At 37.1% G+C, this 22,301-nt stretch overlaps 1 protein-coding gene across 3 annotated transcripts; it reads left to right on the forward strand.

Moving 5' to 3' along the window:
* The first annotated feature begins 68 nt into the window (after positions 1 to 68).
* On the forward strand, positions 69 to 22,050 carry LOC148655277 (solute carrier organic anion transporter family member 1C1-like). 3 transcript variants are annotated; one of them, XM_088645705.1, is made up of 15 exons: positions 69 to 118; positions 640 to 729; positions 5,890 to 6,031; positions 6,168 to 6,300; positions 8,565 to 8,683; positions 10,549 to 10,695; positions 11,458 to 11,556; positions 12,486 to 12,734; positions 14,467 to 14,631; positions 15,004 to 15,199; positions 15,946 to 16,111; positions 16,851 to 17,035; positions 17,279 to 17,343; positions 18,180 to 18,297; positions 20,881 to 22,050. In XM_088645705.1, the coding sequence occupies exons 2-15, from the start codon at positions 661 to 663 to the stop codon at positions 21,104 to 21,106; spliced, it is 2,079 nt and encodes a 692-aa protein (XP_088501831.1). In that variant the 5' UTR covers positions 69 to 118; positions 640 to 660; the 3' UTR covers positions 21,107 to 22,050. The 3 variants fall into 3 exon arrangements, with proteins under 3 accessions (XP_088501831.1, XP_088501832.1, XP_088501833.1); XM_088645706.1 differs by having other exon boundaries at positions 86 to 110; XM_088645707.1 differs by lacking the exon at positions 69 to 118 and adding an exon at positions 2,553 to 2,694 and having other exon boundaries at positions 634 to 729.
* Positions 22,051 to 22,301: the final 251 nt, after the last annotated feature.

Here is a 22,301-nt window from a genome sequence, read left to right on the forward strand (position 1 = left end):
TCATTAGTGTGTTATCATCATGTCTTAAAGATAAGGCTTTGAACAAATACTAACATTTCTTATAAAAGCTGAAGAGTTTATTACTGTGAACTTTCCTTGCTGGATCACAGGTAAAAAGGTTGTCCTTTTGAATTTTTCTTTTTCTGTTTTACATTTCTAAATCCAAGATTAAAATAACTTTAGAAATAAACCTCTGTGTGGGGCACATACGTATATTATAGATATTATTGAACTATGGATAAATGTTAACAATCATTCCAGCTCTTTCCTGCAACTAAAATTCACAGAATCTGAACATCCAAGAAATCATTTAATGTAACGTAAAATTTAAGTTTTAAAAAATGTTAAGAAACTAGTAAATCGGAATAAAACACAACAAACATTAAATGGTTCTTGGAAAACATGTATCCTTCACTGCATGTGTTTTCTGTAGTTATTGCTTTTTTGCATTCTGTTTCCCTGATTAGAAATTTTGACTCGCACATTTGTCTTTATCATTTTTATTTGTTTGTTGTGACTTACTTTGTTTCCAAACACCATGTAACTAGTCTTTTTCCTAAAGCGTTGTCTCCTCTGTATCCTCACATCTATACATCCCAGATTCAAGTTTGGGAACCAAACGGTTTTTTTTTCTCATAGATCTAGATCACATCAGTCATCATGGGGGTCAATGCCAAAAAGCTGCCGGAGTCACAAATGGAAAGAGAGCCCTGCTGCTCCAAACTCAAGGTTGGTGAAGGTTTTGGTTGGTGCATTTGCCACAAGAGAGGCATTTTTTTAAGTTCTTGTTTGTTTCATTTAAAGCAGTCACATACTTTGACAAAAATAACAGAAGTAGCTGTAGTAGCTGAGTACTCTTGTGTTAATGTGTGTTGCCAAGTATGTTTGTTCAGGATGGATTTCTTGGTCTTTGGATGTGAGCAATACGAGCAGTAGACTGTTGATATATTGTGTCATAGGGGAGGTGAAGAGTAGCCCTTTGCTTTTGTGAATCAACAGTTACTGTACCGGATGTGTTGGAGCAGGGCACACAACTTTGTAGACTGGATGTTTAACCCAACAGCACATTTAATTAAGGCACTAGGATGTGTTCTTACTGTGTAAGGTAATGCTAGTAGCCCCTACAGGTGAAGAGCTTTGCACAGTGGAATGATTTTACCTTTGATCCTTGAATATTGGCCTTATGTTTTAGAATAAACCTTATTACAAAAGTATAGTACCATAGTAAAGGTGACAGAGGTGGTGTACTTCTCATTTCTTATTTATGATATCTCTCAAAAATCTGTCATTTTCTCATTATGTCAAAAAAAAATCAGTACACAGTCAATGGAATTCTTTAATTCTGAGCTAATTTAATGGAAATTCTCACCTTAACATAATGAGGGTTGAGGATAACAAGACACTTTTGGCCCAGCTGTCCGAAATCACAATCATTACCAATGTCATTTCTCAAATTTAAAGTCATGCATTCCTTTTCTAGCCCATCCAAAGCTTTACACCTACCTCTTGGGTAATTCCTTTCTATATATGGAGGTCACAGCTCCCTTATTGTATGCCCAACGTTCTGGCCTCAGCCAAATGGGTTAAGCCAAATATCACTATACCTAAGTGCTCGGTAAACATCCTCTTTGTGAGCTTTTATTTGGGATGTAATGTACACAAAAAAAACTAAATAAAAACAGAAATCCTAATAACTTTCACAATCATGATGTTTAATCGGACATGTTCCCAGTTGCCACATGGTGTTTTGGAGTTCATTCCATGAGCAAAAATCTTCTTGGGAAATATAACCATAATCATTGATCATTTGTTTAAAGTGGGATCTATATCCCTCTACTATTTCATTTTTAATGATTAACTTTGCTTATCAGTATGCTGCGTTCCTGTCCAGTATTTCTTTAGTTATTTGCTGCTATCAGTGAAGGTTACAGGACAGCAAATAGACAGGAGGGATAGCCTCTGCCCTACAGCTGATTATTTAGGTTTAAGTAAACACCAATGTTCAATCACAGTTCACTGAGCAGGGAGTTCTTGCAGAGTTATAGATCTGGCGCGTGCGACCTTTTGCCCACTCTGTGCTGAGTTTATATTAATATTTTTCTCACAGCTCATTTGTTCAAGACTTAGATATTAAATTGATGATAGATGGCCATATCACCATTTAACCCTGCAACTCACAACTGGCAACCCACTGAAGCTCAGCAGGTGTAAGCCTGGTCAGTGCCTGGATGGGAGACCTCCTGGGAAAAACTAAGGTTGCTGCTGGAAGAGGTGTTAGTGGGGACAGCAGGGGGTGCTCACCCTGCGGTCTGTGCCCCATTATAGTGACGGGGACACTATACTGTAAACAGGCGCCGTCCTTCGGATGAGACGTAAAACCGAGGTCCTGACTCTCTGTGGTCATTAAAAATCCCAGGGTGTTTCTCGAAAAGATAAGGGGTGTAACCCCGGTGTTCTGGCCAAATTTCCCATTGGCCCTTACCAATCATGGCCTCCTTATAATCCCCATCTATGAATTGGCTTCATAACTCTGTTCTTCTCCCCACTAATAGCTGGTGTGTGGTGAGCGTTCTGGTGCACTATGGCTGCTGTCGCATCATCCAGGTGGATGCTGCACATTGGTGGTGGTGGAGGAGAGTCCCCATTACCTATAAAGCGCTTTGAGTGGAGTGTCCAGAAAAGCGCTATATAAGTGTAAGCAATTATTATTATATTAAACTGGTTTTAATGCAGATCCACAAAATTTTCATTTCTGAATTTGTAGAATTGCAGAATCTTAATCTGTTTAAATTTTATTCAACACATTTGCGTGTAATTAGGATTATGCTATGCACACCTGACATGAATGTTTTGACATTGGTGTTTTGTCCTTTCTCAAAGAGCCCATCATTGGAATCTGTGCTTTGAAAATAACATTAATGAGCTGGAAGAGGAGAAAAGCATACTAATCCATGAAATGTAGATCTGACCTTAATAACGAAAGTGGAAACTATAGGCCAAACATTTGTAAACTGGTCAAGCAAGTTTAATTATCAGAAAATGTAAATCAGAAGGACAAATAAAAAATAATGTCATTTTAATAGACATAAGAATTGTTACACACAAGAGGACATGTAGCGCACCTAGCCCATTTGGTAGTTAGCAGCTAATTGAATGAAGGATCTCATCCAGGCATTTTTTGAAGAAAGCCAAGGTATAGACTTCAATGACATTGCTGGGTAGCTTGTTCCTTTCTCCTACAACCCTTTGTGTAAAGATATGCCTATTATTTTCAATTAAATGCACTAACTGTATGCCTCTTATGCCCTCTGGTTTGTGTTTTATGGTTTATTCTGTCCACCACGTGGTGTTGTCAGGCTAGGAGGATTGTGAAGATTTGTATGAGGTCCCCTCGTGTTCAGTACTAAAAGATTCAGTTCTTTATGTCTGTCAGTATGGAGAGTTTGCTCTTTCTGGACTGATTTCAGAGCCCCAGTATCTTTTTTTTTATCACATGCTGACTATAATTATACACAACATTTTAAACATTGTTGCATTTCTAAACATCTCCAATATTTTAACACAGCACCCCTTAATTTAAAGTCTGCTCTTTTGACTATATAATATTTTATTGCACTATATCATGCATTATCACTATAATATTTTGTCTGCCTTTTAATTGTTTCCAAAGCATTGTCTACTAAATGATAGTATGTAGACTGTATGCAAACAAATACTTAAGTATTTTGCATAAGTATCCTTTACTAAGTCTGTATTTCCTATTTTGCATTTATTTTTTAATCTTTTTACCCTGCACTTGTCTACACTAAGCATCTTCTGCCAGGTACTTGCCAAGTCTTGAGCTGTAACTAAACCTTTTTGAATTTCAGCTACTAACAGTGTTCAATAAACCTCCTATTTTAGTATCATTTTTGGCCTGTGGCATTTCCTGATGTACTGTATATCATCAAATTGAATGGTGATATACTGTACTTCATTAACTAGTTACATCTGCAGATACACAGATAACTGGAATGGAAACAACAGAACGGTAGCAGGGGTCTCACAAAGACTTAGAGAAATGGATTTGGCAGACACTTGAAAAGTGCAGTTTAATATTGACAATTGCAAAGGAATCCAGGCAGATATCAAGAGCTATACTCTATACCAGGGGTTCCCAAACAGTTTGGGTCCGTGCCTCCCATGACCTGTCATATTTTCACCATGCCTCCCCTCTGTCAAAAATAAATTCTATGGCAGTGCATTATTTTACAAAAGATTATACATTTGAAAAGGAAGTGATAGGTCAAAATAAAAACGAAGTGATCCAATTTTTATTATTAAAAAAAAATATATAATTTAGCATTTTCATTTATGATTTATTTAATTTATACATTTATTTATTAAATTAAAAAATCATTTTCAAAACCAAAATACTTGTAAAAGCTCAATCCAAATAGTAAAAAGACTTGACAAAACATTTTAATGAAATTCTGTGAATGTGAAAACAATTTGAAAAATTAAAATACTAATAATAATTGCTTACACTTATATAGCGCTTTTCTGGACACTCCACTCAAAGCGCTTTACAGGTAATGGGGATCCCCTCCACCACCACCAGTGTGCAGCCCCACCTGGATGATGCGACGGCATATAGTCAGCATCTTCGTAAAATGCAAATAAAATGGCTTTTAGAAAAAGTACAAATTTAACATGTATGTTTTTAAAAGGATGGAGGGGGGAGAAATACAATGTCTCTTAATGGGATGGGTGGGCTTGTCTTTTCTTCCATAATTCATCAAACCTGGGTAGTATTTTTAAATGGAAAATTAAATTGAGGACAGAGATTAGGAAAGTTGCCTTTAAACCGATAGTTTAAGGCATCTGGGAGAAAGATGCCTAAACTCCAGGCTCCTTCCAGCAGCATCCAGGTCAACTGAGAAAACTCTTGAATGAGCAAGACTGACCTAATATCCTCCTCTCATTTGCATTTATTACTGTATATTAATTTGAGTAATTAGAATTTATCTAGACATTTAGACTACGTAAAACTGATATAAAATATTTTAAAACATTTCCAATATCTTTTCATCTGACGGGCTCTGTCTTATCTCATCATGCCTGATACCTATGCCATCTTCTTCTGTGTTACCATAGAGCTATTACGTACTTCTCCCTGCCGAAAACAAAGAAAGTAAGATTTAAGTTTAAGACAATTAAACGTAGCAGACATCCACAAGCACACTCTCTCACACACAGTCTAGTCTTGTGTGATGACCTTCTGTGACAGTGTGGGAGTGGGAGGAGCTGAGGTGGACGCCAGTAAAAGTCGACGCTCCATCTGAGGGGGTGGAGGCACTGGTGTGAGGTTGGCGAAAATCGAAAAAAGGGAAAAACAAAAAGGAAAAAGAAAAATGTGCTGTTTTGCACAGCGGTATCCAGGCTGGACTGTCCCTATTTAGCAAGGTCCAGCCTGGGGAAAAAGAACTAGTTAGGACAGCGGTATCTAGTCTGGATTATCCCTATTTAGTGGGATCCAGACTGGAAGAAAATGAACATGAGACCAAAACAAAAGAGCTCAATCTTTCCCAGTTTGAGATACTGTACATGGCGGGACAGGAAAGGAGAAAAAGAAAATAAAACAAAGGAAAAACTTGGTCTCAAACGCTCTCGTCACAATCCCCACTGGGACTGTTGCGGGAAGGTTGTCCCCCTGTTGGGGTGTGCTCTTCCCTCCGGGGAGGTGCTCCGTGTGTCTTAAATGGCCCCCACAGCTAATTAGCTAGGTCAGATGTGGTTGCTAACGTGTCATCCTTAATCCAGGGCTCTGACTCCACACTGAACACACCCCTGTGTAATGCCGCACTTCGGATGAAAGTTCCAATGACCTTCTTCTGTTTTTTTCCACAGATGTTCCTAGTATCCCTGTCTTTTGTCTACTTTGCCAAAGCTTTTCAAGGAAGCTATATGAAGAGCTCAATCACGCAGATAGAGAGACGCTTTGACATCCCCAGCTCTCTGATAGGAGTGATAGATGGGAGCTTTGAAATGGGTAATGAGTTCTGATATATTTTGCTCCTGAAAAAAAAAACACATTTTGTTTGATGCAACGGATTTAATAAAAAAGTGAATTGCGAAAATGGAATAATCGAAGAGACAGCACTGTTCCTTTGTGTTTGCTGTTGCAGGTAATCTACTGGTCATAGCCTTTGTGAGTTACTTTGGTGCCAAGCTCCATCGTCCCAGGCTGATTGGTGCAGGCTGTCTGCTGATGGCTCTGGGCTCCTTCTGTACTGCACTTCCTCATTTCTTCATGGGACAGTAAGTAGCACCTCACCCAGGATATACAATCACAGTGAAGCATATATCCCTTCAGACATCTGTATGTATATTAAACAATAATATGGTTATTTCAGTTCATAGTCAAATTTTGTTTTTAATATTAGGAACCAGTGTTTTTCATTTTTTAATGGAAGTTATTACTTGAAGTTTAGGAGGGATATCAATGACAGGTTAATCACTCACAGCTGTTCCTCAATCAATCATTACAGAAATTACCTATATATACCAAACACAAATACCTCCCTTTACATTCGCCTCGACTATAACAACTCTTGGACTGTGCCCCTTTGAAAAAAACTAAAAAGATCGTGTGTCTCATTTCAACTTAAAACCCAACAATACAACTATGAAGACAGAAGGAAAGCCCCGACTCAACTTATATTTGCAATACAGAAGGAGAGAAACTCTGCTTTCATCTACATTATCTTTGTCCCATTTAGCTCTGGATCTGCTGTTATGATGATCTGCTTTTTCAGCTTGAGGAAGAATCTGCGGGATTTCACAAACTGCCTCCTATTTAATCTCCCCCTGCTGTCTTGCCATTTGCAGATTCTCAGCCTGCTTCATCCCTGGATATAAATCCTCTCTCTCACCTCCAGATCTGCCCCTGTTCAGCTACTCCAAGGAAACTTCACCCACAGTTTCTCATTCAAACCCCATCATTAATGAACTGCATTCATGACATCACCGAGCACACAGCAAGTCACCTGTCCACTTAAAGAACCCCTGGACTGCCACTACTATCACCCCCAGGACCTTCTGCTTTCCATTAGTCATTAATTCTTAATCACCACAGCTAACCTCCCAAGCTATTTGAATACTATGGCTGATGAGTTTTCTCATTTTCAGTTTCAGGCGTTCAAGATTCCAGATTCCAATCCAAATCCCTCCCCAAATCCTCCTTATTCGGATCTCATCTTCCTGTGAATATGTCCTTTTTGACATTACCCTCAGATGGCCCGAGATACATTTTATCAGGAATCACACCTTGCCCACTCAGCTCCACACAGAAATGTTTTCCATCATTCCCATTGAACTGATATCCCATCTTAAGCCTTTCCTCCATTATATGTTACTGCAAAAACTCTTTGCATCTACAAGGTTTAGCTGAGTGGATTACAGTTCTTTCATTTGGGCACCAATATTTTCTATTTTAAAATACAATCATATCTTAGTCCTTATGGACCTCTTCTCGGTTATCTCCAGCTCTGCATTTCCCAAGGTGCCCAAGATGCCTCCTTCACCAGCCCTTTTTGATAACAAGAAAAGCTTTATAGCATCTTGTAGCTGTTTTTTCTTTCACCTATGGGAAACTTTGGACACAATCTGGAAACTCAGGCGAATTTTCAGTAATCATCAGCTCTGCCTCCCCAGCAGCTCCCCGTGGTATCCCTGACCGTCTAATTAAGACACGTGGTCACTGATCTACAGTAGCATACAGTACCACGCATACGTCTATTCCAACCCCAAAGTGTTGAAGCAAGCTTTTCTACAGCTTTTGAAATAATCATTCAATCATCACCTTCCTTCCTACCATTTTTGTTTCTGAACTGATGGTTTTGAGATTTATTTTTCTTACTTTTGGAGTTTGAGCCTCCTCATCAAATGGCAAGGAGGCTGGCCATTAAGGAGGTGGGCCAAACCTACTCCACAAAGTAATCCAAAAATTCACTAAGCAATCTAATTCTCGAATGTTGTTGTCCCTCTTAAAAATTGAATAAACCTCTATTGAGAAAAACTAGAACAAGGACTATATTTCACAATGAGTGAAGTTTATTAAATTAATTTAAAATAGTTTATCCAGCATAACTTTTAAGCAGACAGCTCATGCCATTTACAATGGTAAAAGGAGGGAGTACCTGGATCTGGCAAGAACTGTTTAATAATACCTTCCGTAACATCGATTATATGTTATGGAAGGTTATTCCATAATTCTATTCAATCATATCCTCCATATCTAGAAACTATTATCATGCTGTTATCATGAAACAATTACAGATCCTTCCAAGATAATTAATGTTCTTATGATAGCTGTCTACTGAGAGACTTAACCACATTAACCTTCTCTTACATCAAATTCAGTGTAACTAAAACTGAAGACATTACTCGTATAAAATATATAATATAAAATGTATGTTGCTTTGTCTCCTGGGTAGTCCCATTGTTCCACTTGAAGATTGATTTGTCTATTCCACAACAGCAGCAAAATCTTCAACAGCTATTATTATTATTTTTTCCAACAGTTATCAGTACGAAACATCCATTGAACATTCTTCCAATTTAACTGTGAACACATCTCCTTGCCTTGCCAACCAAAGTAATACTATAAAGGATACCAGCTCTCCTGACGGTCCAAAAGCAGGTACAAACTTTATATTGCTCGATCAAAGTGGATCATATTTCCACCATATGTTGTATGTCATATGGACAAATATATTTCTTAAATCAATCTAAGTCATCCAGATATCACTGGCTAAATTACAGCAATAGAGTATTTAAACATATAGCATAGCATTGTTGCATTTCTAAACCTCTTATGTTATGAATGATCTTATCTAATATACATTATTATCTTGAATATAATTTAATTAAATGTATAACACAAACATAAGTTATATTTGGATTATTTTACAAAATGAGTAAATATCCCAGTGTGAACAAGTATAGCATCAACTAGCTGTTTACTGGGATTGTATATAAATCTCTTGACTTCTCTTATATGAATTTTGGTGCATCCGTCCTTACAGAACTGCCTCCAGTCAGTGGCATTTGAGGGTTTCCTTGTATGATTAACTTGCTTCAGGTCCTGTCACAGTATTTTAATGGGTTTTACAGGAGGTCTGGACTTTGATCCCAGATGTGATTTCTTCTTCTTCAGCCATTCTGTTGTATACAGTATCTGTAGAAACATTTAGGATCATCGTCTTGCTACTTGACCCACTTTCAGCTTTTTTCAGCTTCAGCTGACTAAAGGATGGTCTGGAATTCTCCTACAATAATTGCTGATAAATTGTGAAATTTATGGCTCTGTCAATGATGAAAGCAAAACAGCAAAGTAGCCCACAAACCAGCTTCTATCACCATGCTTGACAGCCCAGATGAGTTATTTTCAGTGCAAGGCAGTATTAGGTTTTTGCCACGCAAAACATAACTCATTGTATTAAACAACTTGTGTGTCCAGCGAACATTCTTCCAGTAGTCTGGTGTATCATCACGGTGCTCTTTGTATGAACCTAAGGTGGGAAGTGATGTTCTTTTAATTAAAGTGACAGTTTCTTCCTGGCTATCTTCCCATGAACACCATTCCTATTCAGCCTGATGGTTGAGAAATGAATACTGACATTAGCCACTGCAGATCCTTAGATGTCATTCCGGGTTTATCTATGACTTCCTGGATGATTTTCTGAGTTGCTTTTTGGGAGAGTTGAAAGTGTTCTCTTGAATGCTTTCTGTCCATCTCAAATTGGATGGATGGCACCTCAAAAGTTTAAAAAAACTTTTGTAACCCTCCCCTGACTGACTCTTTTTTCTGAGCTCCTCTGAAATCTCTTTTGATCAGGGCACGATCTATGTCAGCTAACCTGTGTGGTACACAAACTCACAAGAATAGAACACTCACAAGAATTCTCTGAATAGAACAGGGCTGCCCAAACTTGTTCATCTTTACTTGTTACCAAATTAATTAAGTACCTTGTTTTAATTACCTCCCTAATTGTGCTAACAAAACCCTGAGTTCACTTAGAGTATACTGATTATTAATTATTCATTTTTATGAAACTGATTTATATAATGGCTGTATTATCTTTAAAGCACCCTTAAACATTTTTCAAGCGGTAGAATCTTTTAATATTTCACAGTGAAGAAATTTTAAAAGAATGTGTAAACTTCCACTGTGTACTGTGTCACTCTATTTCTTTTTTATACAGTGCAAAAAGTATTAACTTAATATATGTTTCACAACTCAATAATTTTGTAAAAGTATTATTTTAACATTAATATGACATGTATACTTTTATTTCTCATGCCAGAATATAAAATAACTTAGATGACGTTAGGTATTGTCATAAAAGAAGGGTGGGAAATTCTCATAGCAAACAGAAACCATAGCATATCAATTAAAGTGCAGTAGAAAACATGTGACCAATTAAAAACTTTTAAAGGATTCAGCAATGTCATTACTGAAAAGTTTCCCGAGCTCCAATGCCTGTTTCTTCTGTTTTCCTGTAGAGTGTGAGCAAGAGGTTGGTTCATCTATGTGGATTTATGTTTTCCTGGGTAATATGCTAAGAGGTATTGGAGAAACCCCCATTATGCCTTTAGGATTATCTTATTTGGATGACTTTTCTCAGGAAGAAAACACCGCTTTCTACATTGGTAAGTAACACACATACCTTGCTAAGTGAAAAAAAAATGTATAAATAGTAAATATTTACAAATACCAGAGGGTGCATCAATAAGCATTACAAAAGATTCCAAGGCAATGCATTTATTCATACTGAAGGCATAGCCAAGCTACTAGCATCAGCACCAAATGCCATTGGCTGCAAGATAACTTCACCATGCACATTTTGTTGGACCCTGTATTGCACTGTGGGTAATGTCGTGTAACATGGGTAACATGGATATTTTGAGTTCATTGCAATGAGAGCAGGTTCCCATAATCATGCCTTCCTGGGTTTGGAACCCAGGTTAATGTTCATTTTAGACATTTACTTGGCCACTCCTGAAGACATTTTTCCACACAAACACCTGTTTCCTGTTTGCATACCCTTCATCACAAGCAAAACCTGAATCCTAATGTGCACCTACAGTGTTCTTGACCATATTTGTAAAAGGCCAGCCACCTGATACAGTATATTTTACTACCATGGACAGGTGGGACTGTGGTCTCATAACAAAACGGACAATAGCATTATAGTTCTCCTTTTAGCAATGTAACTCCTTTTTGGTCATAAGAAGTCTTGTTATTTATTGAAACACAGATATTTTATTTCACTCTGTTTCTGTTAACTGCTCATTCTCTCACATATTTAATTACCAAAAACATGTTTTCCCTTTATACACAAGATAGACTGTCATTGTAAAGTAATTGAGGAGCCCTTATACAATAAAATTTGAATTGGCTGTTTTTTGCAGCTTGTGTGCAGACAGTTGGAATAATGGGTCCCATGTTTGGGTTTCTCCTGGGATCCCTTTGTGCCAAGATGTATGTGGACATTGGATCTGTTGACTTAGGTATGTATTTTTCACCTTCATTCTGCATCACCAATTAACAAGCTATTGGAATCCGGAACAAGCCATCTAGCCTTGTTGTTGATGCAGATACCTTGGCTTTTTTTTTTAATTACTGAACACTTTGGATCAGTTAGCTCTTAAATATCAGATAGTCTAGATGGTCTGAATGACCAAATTTTATTTGTAACTTATGTTCCTACAGGGGAGCACGTGGAATTTTCTTAGTGTAAGGAATTTATTATTTTGGGAATATTTTGATACATAATAATATTGCAATATATTGAAAGTTACAAATTCCCTGCTGCCTAAAGCTCAAAACAAAAAAAAATTAACATAATGAAATTTAAATAAAATGAAAAAGAAAAATACACTGCAGTTTAGCAATAAAACATTTTAGAAAAACTAATACCAAGCATTTACACTCCTTCAAATCCATTATTAGCTAATCTGTTAGCAGCCTTATATTTAGAAATACAGTCCGAAATACAGTATAGACAGATAAGTGATTGCTTTGCAGTACTTTTCAGTGCTGTGACTTCTGTGATTTTTCTTTTTGTTACATTTCTAAAACTTGTGTCCTGAGAAAGCTGCTCATTTACTTTGGCCAGTGTTCTGTTTGTTTGCCAGTAGCTGGTGTCTGTCTTTTTAAGTGTGTGCTGAAGTAATACGTATTATAAAATAATACGGCGAACAGTGCAAAATAACATGGCGATTATCAAATAGTACAACTACAGTCAAGTGCAGTTTTAAGTTCAAGTTCGGCTTACATTCAAAGGACGTGGTAGAATTCATGCTCACTTGAACATTAAATGTAATCTTCTAAACTCAAGCAGTATGTGCATACCGACATCTGTGATTTCCCAAATTTGTCAATTAATCAAGATGAAAATCAGCAGTAACTCAAGGGCATGCTCTCCTCCCCCCCACAGACAGTTTGACAATCCACCCCAAGGACTCTCGGTGGGTGGGGGCCTGGTGGCTTGGGTTCCTGGTGACTGGAGTGGCGGCACTCCTGGCTGGCATTCCATTCTGGTTCCTGCCCAGATCCCTTCCGAAGCAGGGAAAGGCCAAGAGCAGTAACGGCCCGTCGCCGGAACAGGCCACATTTATACAGGACATCAAAAGGGAACCTAGCGCTGAGAAACCACAAGCTGTCAAGATTTCTGAAATGGCTAAAGGCAAGTGTCCGAGTGGTCCCATGAGATGACAATGCTGCATGATAGCATTAGAGTAATGAGTAAGTGTTTAACAGTATGGGGCTATCTTTTTCTCCTCCTGAAGGCCCCTAAAAAGATAATCACTCAAAATTCCGTTAAATGGTATGAAATGGTTAAACACAAGGCTATACAAATCAGGCAGCTAATTAAATCATTCCCTAAAAACTATACATCTCACCCTGACTCTTAAAGGGATTAAGGGATATCCATATTTCTACGTATGGAATACATATGCACTGGGTAAAAAAAGGATGAGCACATGAAGTTATGAGTTCTCATAGCTTTATTAACAGGGTACACAAAATAACTTGAGTGAGCACGGCAAAAAGTTTGTTTCTGAAAACACTTCATGCTCAAATCACAGGTTTGGCATTAGAGGGAATCTTTCAGTATAAAAAAATGAAAGTGCACGTTTACCACCTATCTGCACTGCAGAGCATAATCACAAAGTAACAACATCCCTCCAGAAAAATGACTTTGTCTAGCACGCTTTTTATATCAGTTCTCTTCATTTCTGCCCCACAACCTTTTCACTGTAATCATTGCAGTTTATCATTAACATCATGACTCAATTTTGTTAACTGAAATAATCACACATTTATCTAGGTCTTATCTCACTTACAACATTCTCTTTGAAAAAACTCATTTTAGCTTTTGGCTTTTAAAAGTTAAAACAAAAAAAAGAAACAAAATGAAAGATTATCTTCTCAAGTTTACAACAAGTAGTTACTGCTACCTTCGGCAGTACAATTCGCCTTTATGAACAGTAATGCAGTCTTTCCTAATCCTAACTTTAATCGTCACTAGCACAACAAGCTCTGGCAAGTTCACAGCCACGTTTAATAAAAGGCCAAAAACTAAATCATTCTGAAGGAATTGATTTTGAAAATGTATTTAGACAACAGGATTTCTGGACATCTCATTCTTATCTAGTAAACATCCTTTTACATTTTTGCAGTTATAGAGGTTCTACAAGTAAGAGAGAAATGGAAATTAAAAAGGTGCAACATCCTCTTTACTTTTATCAATCAACTATTTTTAAGAAAATGGTCAACATTATTTTATAAACAGAAAAACAGGAAGTGTCACTAACACCTGCCACATTGTTTTTTTTTTTGTAAATCCTTCTTATTTTGTTTTTCTTGTTAGATAACGTTGCATCTTCTGCTACATGTTGTGATGTGATTTTTTTCACCGCAGCCATGCTGTGATGTGCAGGATAACTACTTTTTGTGTGTCTTTTTCAGTAGCATTCAATATCAGTCACTGTTTCAAAACACTGATGTATCTCTAATTACACTAGTATTTATATCAGCATTAGAAGCTGTCTTTGTTGACATGGAGCATTGTTTTATTACCAACAATATGGAGATATCAGCACATTGATTTCCTTTCAGCCATGTGCTTCTCTACTATCACAAGCATTTCATTAATTACATTTCAGCCATCAATGCAAGGTTCCATGTAGAGTTGATTTGGGATTTGAATTAATTTCTTACAATAATCAGTTAAACCAGCTGTACTTATTGACTTATCCATTTAACACCGGTTTCAAAGCCCATATAGGTTCTACTGCTTTTTTTCAATGAAAAGGATATCCAACACACCTGAAAACATATGATGGATTTAGAAGATTTATGTTTGTTTGTGCTTCTCATAGTGATTTTAACATTTCCATTTCTTTACTCTCTAGATTTTCTGCCCTCATTGAAACGGCTCTTCTGCAATTCTGTGTTTGTCTTGTTGTTGTGTGTGTCCATAGTCCAAGTCAACGGTTTCATGGGAATGATTACTTTTAAGCCCAAGTATATGGAACAGATCTATGGTCAGTCTGCCTCCAAGGCCATTTTCTTAATAGGTATGTTGTGCTTTTGCAATGATTTATTGCCTTGTAAAATCCCTATGTTTCTCACCACATAATTGCAGCAGTATTTATCATGAAGTTATTTGTTCATTAAACAATCCTCTCCTTGCTCTGATAAAATCTCCTTAAATAGATCAATCTTTTACAGTTCAGGTTCATAAAAAAACTATTGTACACAATGTCTTATCCTCTATCTGTTACATTTGCCTGCAGCACAATCCATGTCATGCTTTTATATACAGAAAAACAGGAGACAAGAAACGCATACAATACATTAATACAAATATATATTTTTGGATTTTAAATGTTAAAAGGGATATTTTAAGATTTCATGTGACAACGCCATTAAATCTCTTTTTTTTCCAGGCATCCTGAATTTGCCGGCTGTTGCACTTGGAATTATCACTGGTGGATTTATCCTGAAAAGGTTCAAGCTGAGTGTGATTGGTGCAGCAAGAATAACAATTGGAGCATCCTTTACATCCTTCCTCATCCTCCTAATACATTATGGACTGAGCTGTGAGAACACACAAGTGGCTGGATTGACAGTCTCATATGAAGGGTATAGCACTGTTATTCTATAAACATTAACGTTCAGTGTAAACTGTATGGAGTGTCATCAAGACCTTATGGTCTTATTCTATAAAGTCCTGCATTTTGAATACAGGGTGAGATATCTGCCTCTTCCCTGGAGGCTAGCTATTTGTTTCAGCTAAAAACTATTCTATTAGGCTAATGTATTTGGAGACCCTGGGTGGGCTTTTTTCTAGTTTGTTTTATATTTTAACACTTAGTTGTTAGAAAGGCGTATTCGGTAGCTTCCTTTCAATTACTGCTGTACATGAGACATTGTCATAAAGTTACTAGTGCTACTTGTAAAAATAGAGTCAAATTTAGAAACTGTAGTGTTTATTTTAGTGGTGAGCTCTGAAAAGCAAAGTGCTCACATTCATATTTGATTTATGTATCCAGGTATGACTGACATCTCTGCTGTTGGCTTTCACTGTCAATGATCATTTCCTTAAGCAATACATGACTGTGCATGAATGATTTAGCTAAAAAAAAGCACTTTCATGTCATAGCAACGTATGTTCTAATGCTCTAGTCATCATTTTTCATTTAATCATTTCTAACCAGCCACTTCAGTTAATATATCTCAAATTAACTTGCAAAATAATCAATCTTTAACATTTCAAATTTGTTATTGTTATTGTTATTTTATGGAGGTCCAAAAAGAAAAAAAAATTGAATTTAAAACGAGAATTACTGCAGTGGATTCATGATCATATCCATTTTGTTCAATCTAAGAGTGAAACAAGTGTCATACCAGGAGAACAGTCTGTTGTCCCAGTGCAACCTGGGATGCACCTGCTCTCTGAAGATCTGGGATCCTGTCTGTGCTGATCATGGTGTGACATTTGCATCTCCCTGTCTTGCTGGGTGCAAAACATCAACTGGGGCAGGGAAACAGCTGGTTAGTTTTTTTTCCATTCTTATTTCAACCAAAGTAAAGCCCTGCCTGGACTCTCAGGATGGATTTATTAACAACTTGACCTTAGCCTTATCAGTACATGGTGTACAATTCTATTTAACCATAAAAATTAGGCAATATAGACAAAAGGCATGTGCCACATGCAAGATTCCCTGAACTCCATGACCAGGGGAAGAATGGGTCCTCTTGTTTTCCACCAGTTCCTTGAAAGGAGATGGGTTTCTCACGCGGGCAGGAGGAACTGTAGTATCTCTCACCAATATTAGCATTCTGATTCTCCTCTCCCTTCATTTAAGGACAAGGTAGAATCCAAGCTCCACTTTGACCTATTGCAATGTAACAACAGTAGTGAAAACATGTATCTTACTTCTTGGATATCAGGGCCATGAGCTAATGGCTTGAAAGAAATCTTTTAAGGAACTTTAAATGTGGCTGATTTTATTTATGTGCTTAGCACCGAGCTGTGAACGTAATTCTTAGCTCTTGAATTTTTTCCTTCTTTGTGGTAGATTTATAGTTCATTGGTTTCATTAGGCTATGTGGTTTCAGATCCATTATTGACTGCAAAGGGAAAATGATCTGGAGTCTTTTAGATTAACTTGTAATAATGAGACATTTTTAGAACATTGTTCATGCATACCATATTTACATATCCCACTGCATGGTACTATATATCTACTATATCTTTCTTTTCTGGTGGTGTGGGTTTAAATTTCATTAGGTTTTCCATAACTGCAGCTGCCTTGAAGCTGGCCCTCTACAGTCTGAGAACACATCGGCTATCCTGGGACAGTGCCCCAGACCAAACGACTGTGAGAGCATGTTTAAGTACTACATGATATTTTCAGTCATTGGTGCATATATATCAGCCTGTGGAGCCACTCCTGGGTACATTATACTGCTCAGGTAATGTATTATTTCAAAATGAGTTTATGGTTTGTTGTGCTGTATTGCTGTTTAGAGAACTGACTTCATATAATTACATCAGTTCAGGCATTTATGACCTGACTTTTAAATAATATCAATAATTAATTGAAGTGAATTAATTAATTAAATGAGTGGAAAGCTCATGGTTGTACATTTAGTATTTTATAAATCGTATTTAATCATTCTTCATCTGTTAATACATTTTCACTGTGCTTTCTTAAGGTCCATGAAGCCAGAACTGAAATCACTAGCCCTGGGAATCCAGATTTTGTTTGTAAGAACTCTAGGTAAGAACAGATTATTAGGATTATTAAATAATTCAGTAGTTACACCAAACTACAATGCAGATAATGTGGAGGCATAATTTGAATTTGTTCCCCTTTATTGTCTTAACTCACCTGGTTGAAATAATGGTCATGTGGATGAGGCTTTTAAAACATCTTATTAAAATAGACAAGCCGTTGAGCTAATGTGTGGCTGATGAAACAGTGCAGGGCCTGATGAGAATTAATAATGAAGTATGCTAGAACTGTGATGAATTGTAATGACTGATAATGGGTATACCAGAACAGTAATACATATATCATATGTGTGGGTATACTGTAAGCTCTTCTTTGTTAGTATAGTAGTACCTATTCCTTCCTGTCACAGAGACCAAGGTTTAATTCCCCTGCAGCGGTAGGACAAAGTTCTGTATTTGAAATAGTGTACAACCTCTAAAATTTGGCCTCTAAAACTCTAAACTGGCTTAAATCCCAGCTGAAAAGCTGCACCCATTAACAACTTTAGGTACTTCACCTGAATTACTCCGGTATATGCCCTATTTGCTGCATAGATAACAAAGCTGAAACGTTGTGTTCTTTTCTTCTCTTTACCTGCATCATAAAGGATTCTGAATACAGACTAGTTTCAATATAATTAATTTGGTTTTCTCACCACATGATTTTTATATTATGGTTACAGAATAAGAGTTCTTTAATTGGCATTCTTGCTTTGTTAACAGTAATGAGTAAATAATGTTATAGGTAAGACAATTTCCAGAGTGATAAGCTTCTTCCAGGTAATATTATAGTAATGTAAATACTTGCTTATGTAAAGTTGTCTTTTATTAATGTGCTTTCAGGTGGAATTCCTGCCCCTATATATTTTGGGGCTCTTATTGACAGGACCTGTTTGAAGTGGGGCTCCAAACGGTGTGGGGGTCGCGGGGCCTGCCGACTATATGATTCAGATGCATTCAGGTGACATTTATAATCCTTATAAAAGAAAATTAGCATCTTCTGTATAAGAACCAGATAATGAAAAAAATGCTTTTCATTTTTATGTGGTGAATGTGCGGCGTTAAAAGCTGAATATATATATGTGGAATTCATCCGGCTTTTCCTATTAGTATCCTCATCTTTGGCAAGCAGAGGGAGATCTCCTCTTTCCATGGTAATAGACTGACCTGTCTCAAGACTCAGCAATCCAATTTCAAAAGAACAAGTAAAGGTTTATTCTATGCTGAAAAGAGAAGAAAAAAAAAGTCACCCGAAGAAGGCTCCACAGCCGAAACGTTGTTTCCTTTCATCTCTTTTCAGTATAGAATAAACCTTTACTTGTTCCTTTGCAGCCTACGCACCCTGACGCAGCTGCCTACTTGAGCTATTTGAGCAATCAAATTGTAGTGCAACTGTGACCAGGGTGGCTTTGCTCTAGCTGGGATTTAGTCATGGCTGTTCATGGAAAACTATGGCTTCTGAGACACATATTAACACTTCCCAGTGAGCATTAAGCTGTACTTGCCAACAGGGTACGCTAAGATGCAATAAAGCTGACTTTAGCTTTAGCTGCTCCAGTGACTACAAAACAAAAGACAGGACCAACACCCATAAACAGGACAATCACTCAGATTGTGAAACAAACTTCTTTCTGAACCTATGTAAGTGTTGGGAACCCCTTGCAGTATGTCTGTTCTGCGGGGCAGACCCAGCATGCGTTGCTTATTGAGCTCAATAAAACCGAATCTGCCCTGCTCCCCTGATGAAGGATTTCCCACAATACTGGACAAGCCTGCATGTTGTCACTGGTATCTGAACCCTAGATGCCACACATTTTCCCAGCTCATCCCACAAATGTTCAATGGGGCTTAAGTCTCGCAAGAAGTACGTCCTTGACACAACTGTCACGGTCTTATTTCACAGTAATCTTTTGTTACACAAGCAGCATGAGGACATAAGTTGTCCTGCTCAAGTGTTGGTACATCAGGAATTGCTTACAGGAAGGGAAGGTAGTGAGGTTCCAGGACTTGATCAATCTAGGGCTATGTCAGGTCACTCAGATTGTGGTACAATGAAGCTCACTGGTGATTAGATGGCCAGAACATAACTACCCCATGTATCTTGGATCTGGTTTCCCTGATTCTTGGCTTGTTTTTTGCAGACTGTGTTTTGCTGAATCAATTTAACCAGGATAGAAATTAGTGGTTGTGAAAACCCCAGACAGTGCGTGACCTGCACTAATATACCGTAGTCTACCCTCAGATAAATTGATAGAGGGAAGGTGTTGTTTTCTTGATAAAAGGGGCATTTTTCAAGATTTTTACAGGAAATGTCTACTTGAAATCATTAGATTCTGTAATTGATGTCATTCCCTTGAACATTAATGATTTCAAGTAGACATTTCCTGTAACTATTTACTATTCTTTTATATCAACTTTTAGGACATTTGGTCCATTTCAGGTTCTTCCAGAACTGCTTCAGGTCTGTGATATTAGTGTTGTATGAACAGCTCATTTCAGGTACTGCCATTAAATTTCTATGGGATTTAGGTCAAGCCTGTTGTAATAGACAAATAAGTTCTGGATCCCGAGATGAAGTTTAAACACCTGACTTTATCGTATGCAAGAAACAATAAGATCAAAGTATTGTTCCGAATATAGGTACAGAACTTCCAGTTTATTTAGCAAACTTCAACTGTCTCTGATGCTAATTGTTACCATGGTAATGGGGGGAGGTCACCTGTGTTTCGACATTCCCTAAATCTTGACCACTTTGAATGGCCGGTTTTATCTTTCCTTAGTTAGGGAGTCTCTATCTTGCAATTGGAATCTCTTATCAGTTAACTCCCATCCCTGCCATAACTCAAAAGTGCTTAAGCATGGAATGTGTTGTGTCACAAGAAGTCTTTCTGCAGAAAGAAATCAGTTAACCCCTTTTTCACATTTTAGATCTTTCTTCCAAGACTGTGACTTGACCAATCCAAGGTTTTCCAAAAATGAAAGAAAATTCTTCCCAGTCCATTCTGTTGTAGATCTGCTTGTTGGATGGCAGTGTTTGGTTCTTAGGAAGGTGTAGGTACTCTACAGTAATTAGAAAACATCTCAGTTTGCAAAAGATAATGTGGAATATACACAAGACTACTGGAAGAATGTTTTCTAGACAGTCAAGTCAAATGATGAACTGTTTGACTACAATGAGAAATTATTTTTGTGGTATAGATCAAGCACTGATTTCCAATCAGCAGGTTTATCTCAAATGAGCTAAGTTGAAATGGCAACCTGTAGACATGGGTTATCTCCATGTTTAAGACTCTTAGGAGATCTAATTAAGCTTAAGGCTTAAATCTATGAGAATATGGATCAGGGTTCACAAACCTTTTCTTGGTATTGCATGTACATATGAATGGTCATGGAATAATAGCCGTATACTTAAATGTTAAGAATTTGTTGGCTCATTATCAATTATTAAAATGTATTTCATTCAATGGAACTAAAGGATGATCATGATAGAGGAGATAAGGACTCGGTCAGTGCCAAATCAATGTTCTGCCATCTGTTCCTACAGAGTTGTGTACCTTGGACTGATTTATGGACTGTACTCACTATCATATATCCTGTGGGGTACGCTGTATGCCAAACTCTCAAGAAGACACCGACAAGACACAGTAAAGAAAAATGGGAAGAATGATGGCAACGCAAATGGACAGGGGGACAATATGCACAACCAGAAAGTATCGCCCATTGGAACATCCAATAAAGAGGAAGTGGTGGAGCGCGAGACAAGCATGTAAGAAGAGCCTGAAGACTCTAGACAGTGACAAGTGCAATAAAATCATTGCATTTTGTTACTTAAATACTAGGCCCTTTTATTGCCCTTAATTCATAATATACTGTAGGTCATTAAACAAAGGGAGCATACCAGCTGGTCAAAAACATTCTGAACTCTTAGTAAAGTATTTGCATAGCCCAGAATCATACAGTATAAGGCTGCATTTTCTAGTTTTGTAAGGAGTCATTTGGATGCCTGTGTTAGAGTTTCATTTTATAGCTCCTGAAAAGCAAAACAAAGATAATTGATTTTTTATTTTAAACATAAGTCTGACCCTAAAATGAATTTTGTGGTGTTCCTTCTATCTGAAACTGCTAAACACAATAGCATGGGTTATTAAAAATGTAGGAAAGGTCACAAATAAGATGGTGCAAGTCATCCTACTCATTTGATCACCAGTAGAATAATTATTCAAGCCCCCATCAATCCATATCAAAAAAGCTCACAAAGACTTCTCTCTCCTCAACGTTTCTGAGGTTTGTATTCGTTTAGATGAATACATTGCAAATGACTCAAAAACAAAAGTTCATAAGGTTTTAATCTTCTGAAATTTGACATCACGTATCATTATTTTAAAACAAATCTGGCCACAAATAGTGTTTTGTGCAAAACTTTTAAGTTTTGATGATGAGGCACTTAACATCTCTCTCTTGCTTCAGTGCATTTTAAAATTTTAAATTGTATTATATTTTATTATTTAACAAATAGAAACTACAACTACACTGAACAGAAACTTTACTGAACCAGGTTTATAATGTGAATATATGTTGCATTAACAGCTGAAATGCAGTATTTGTATGTACAGATTTACTTTCATTTCCAAAATCTATTTTTTCTATTGTGTTGTTCCAACTTTAGAGATAATGCCTGCTGCACTGTACTTGTCATTAAATGTAAAGCGTCTCAGCTTTTTGTAATTTCTTATCACTTTAATTCACCATTTTAGATTTTATTTAAAAATACACAGAATGTGTCACATTTAAAAAATGAAAGAAAGGATACAAATGAAAGGAAGCGGCAATATGGACAAGCAATGAAATGGACAATGTAAGGATATACAGCATATAAAAGCATATCATTTAAACACTATGTTTTTAGTGTTATGTCTTCAGGGCAGCATTGTAGAGAAGCAGTTAGGGTTCTGGACTTAAAACTGG

This window comes from Lepisosteus platostomus, chromosome 9, assembly GCF_059453375.1.
Source record: "Lepisosteus platostomus isolate fLepPlt1 chromosome 9, fLepPlt1.hap1, whole genome shotgun sequence".
Lineage (NCBI taxonomy): Eukaryota > Metazoa > Chordata > Actinopteri > Semionotiformes > Lepisosteidae > Lepisosteus > Lepisosteus platostomus.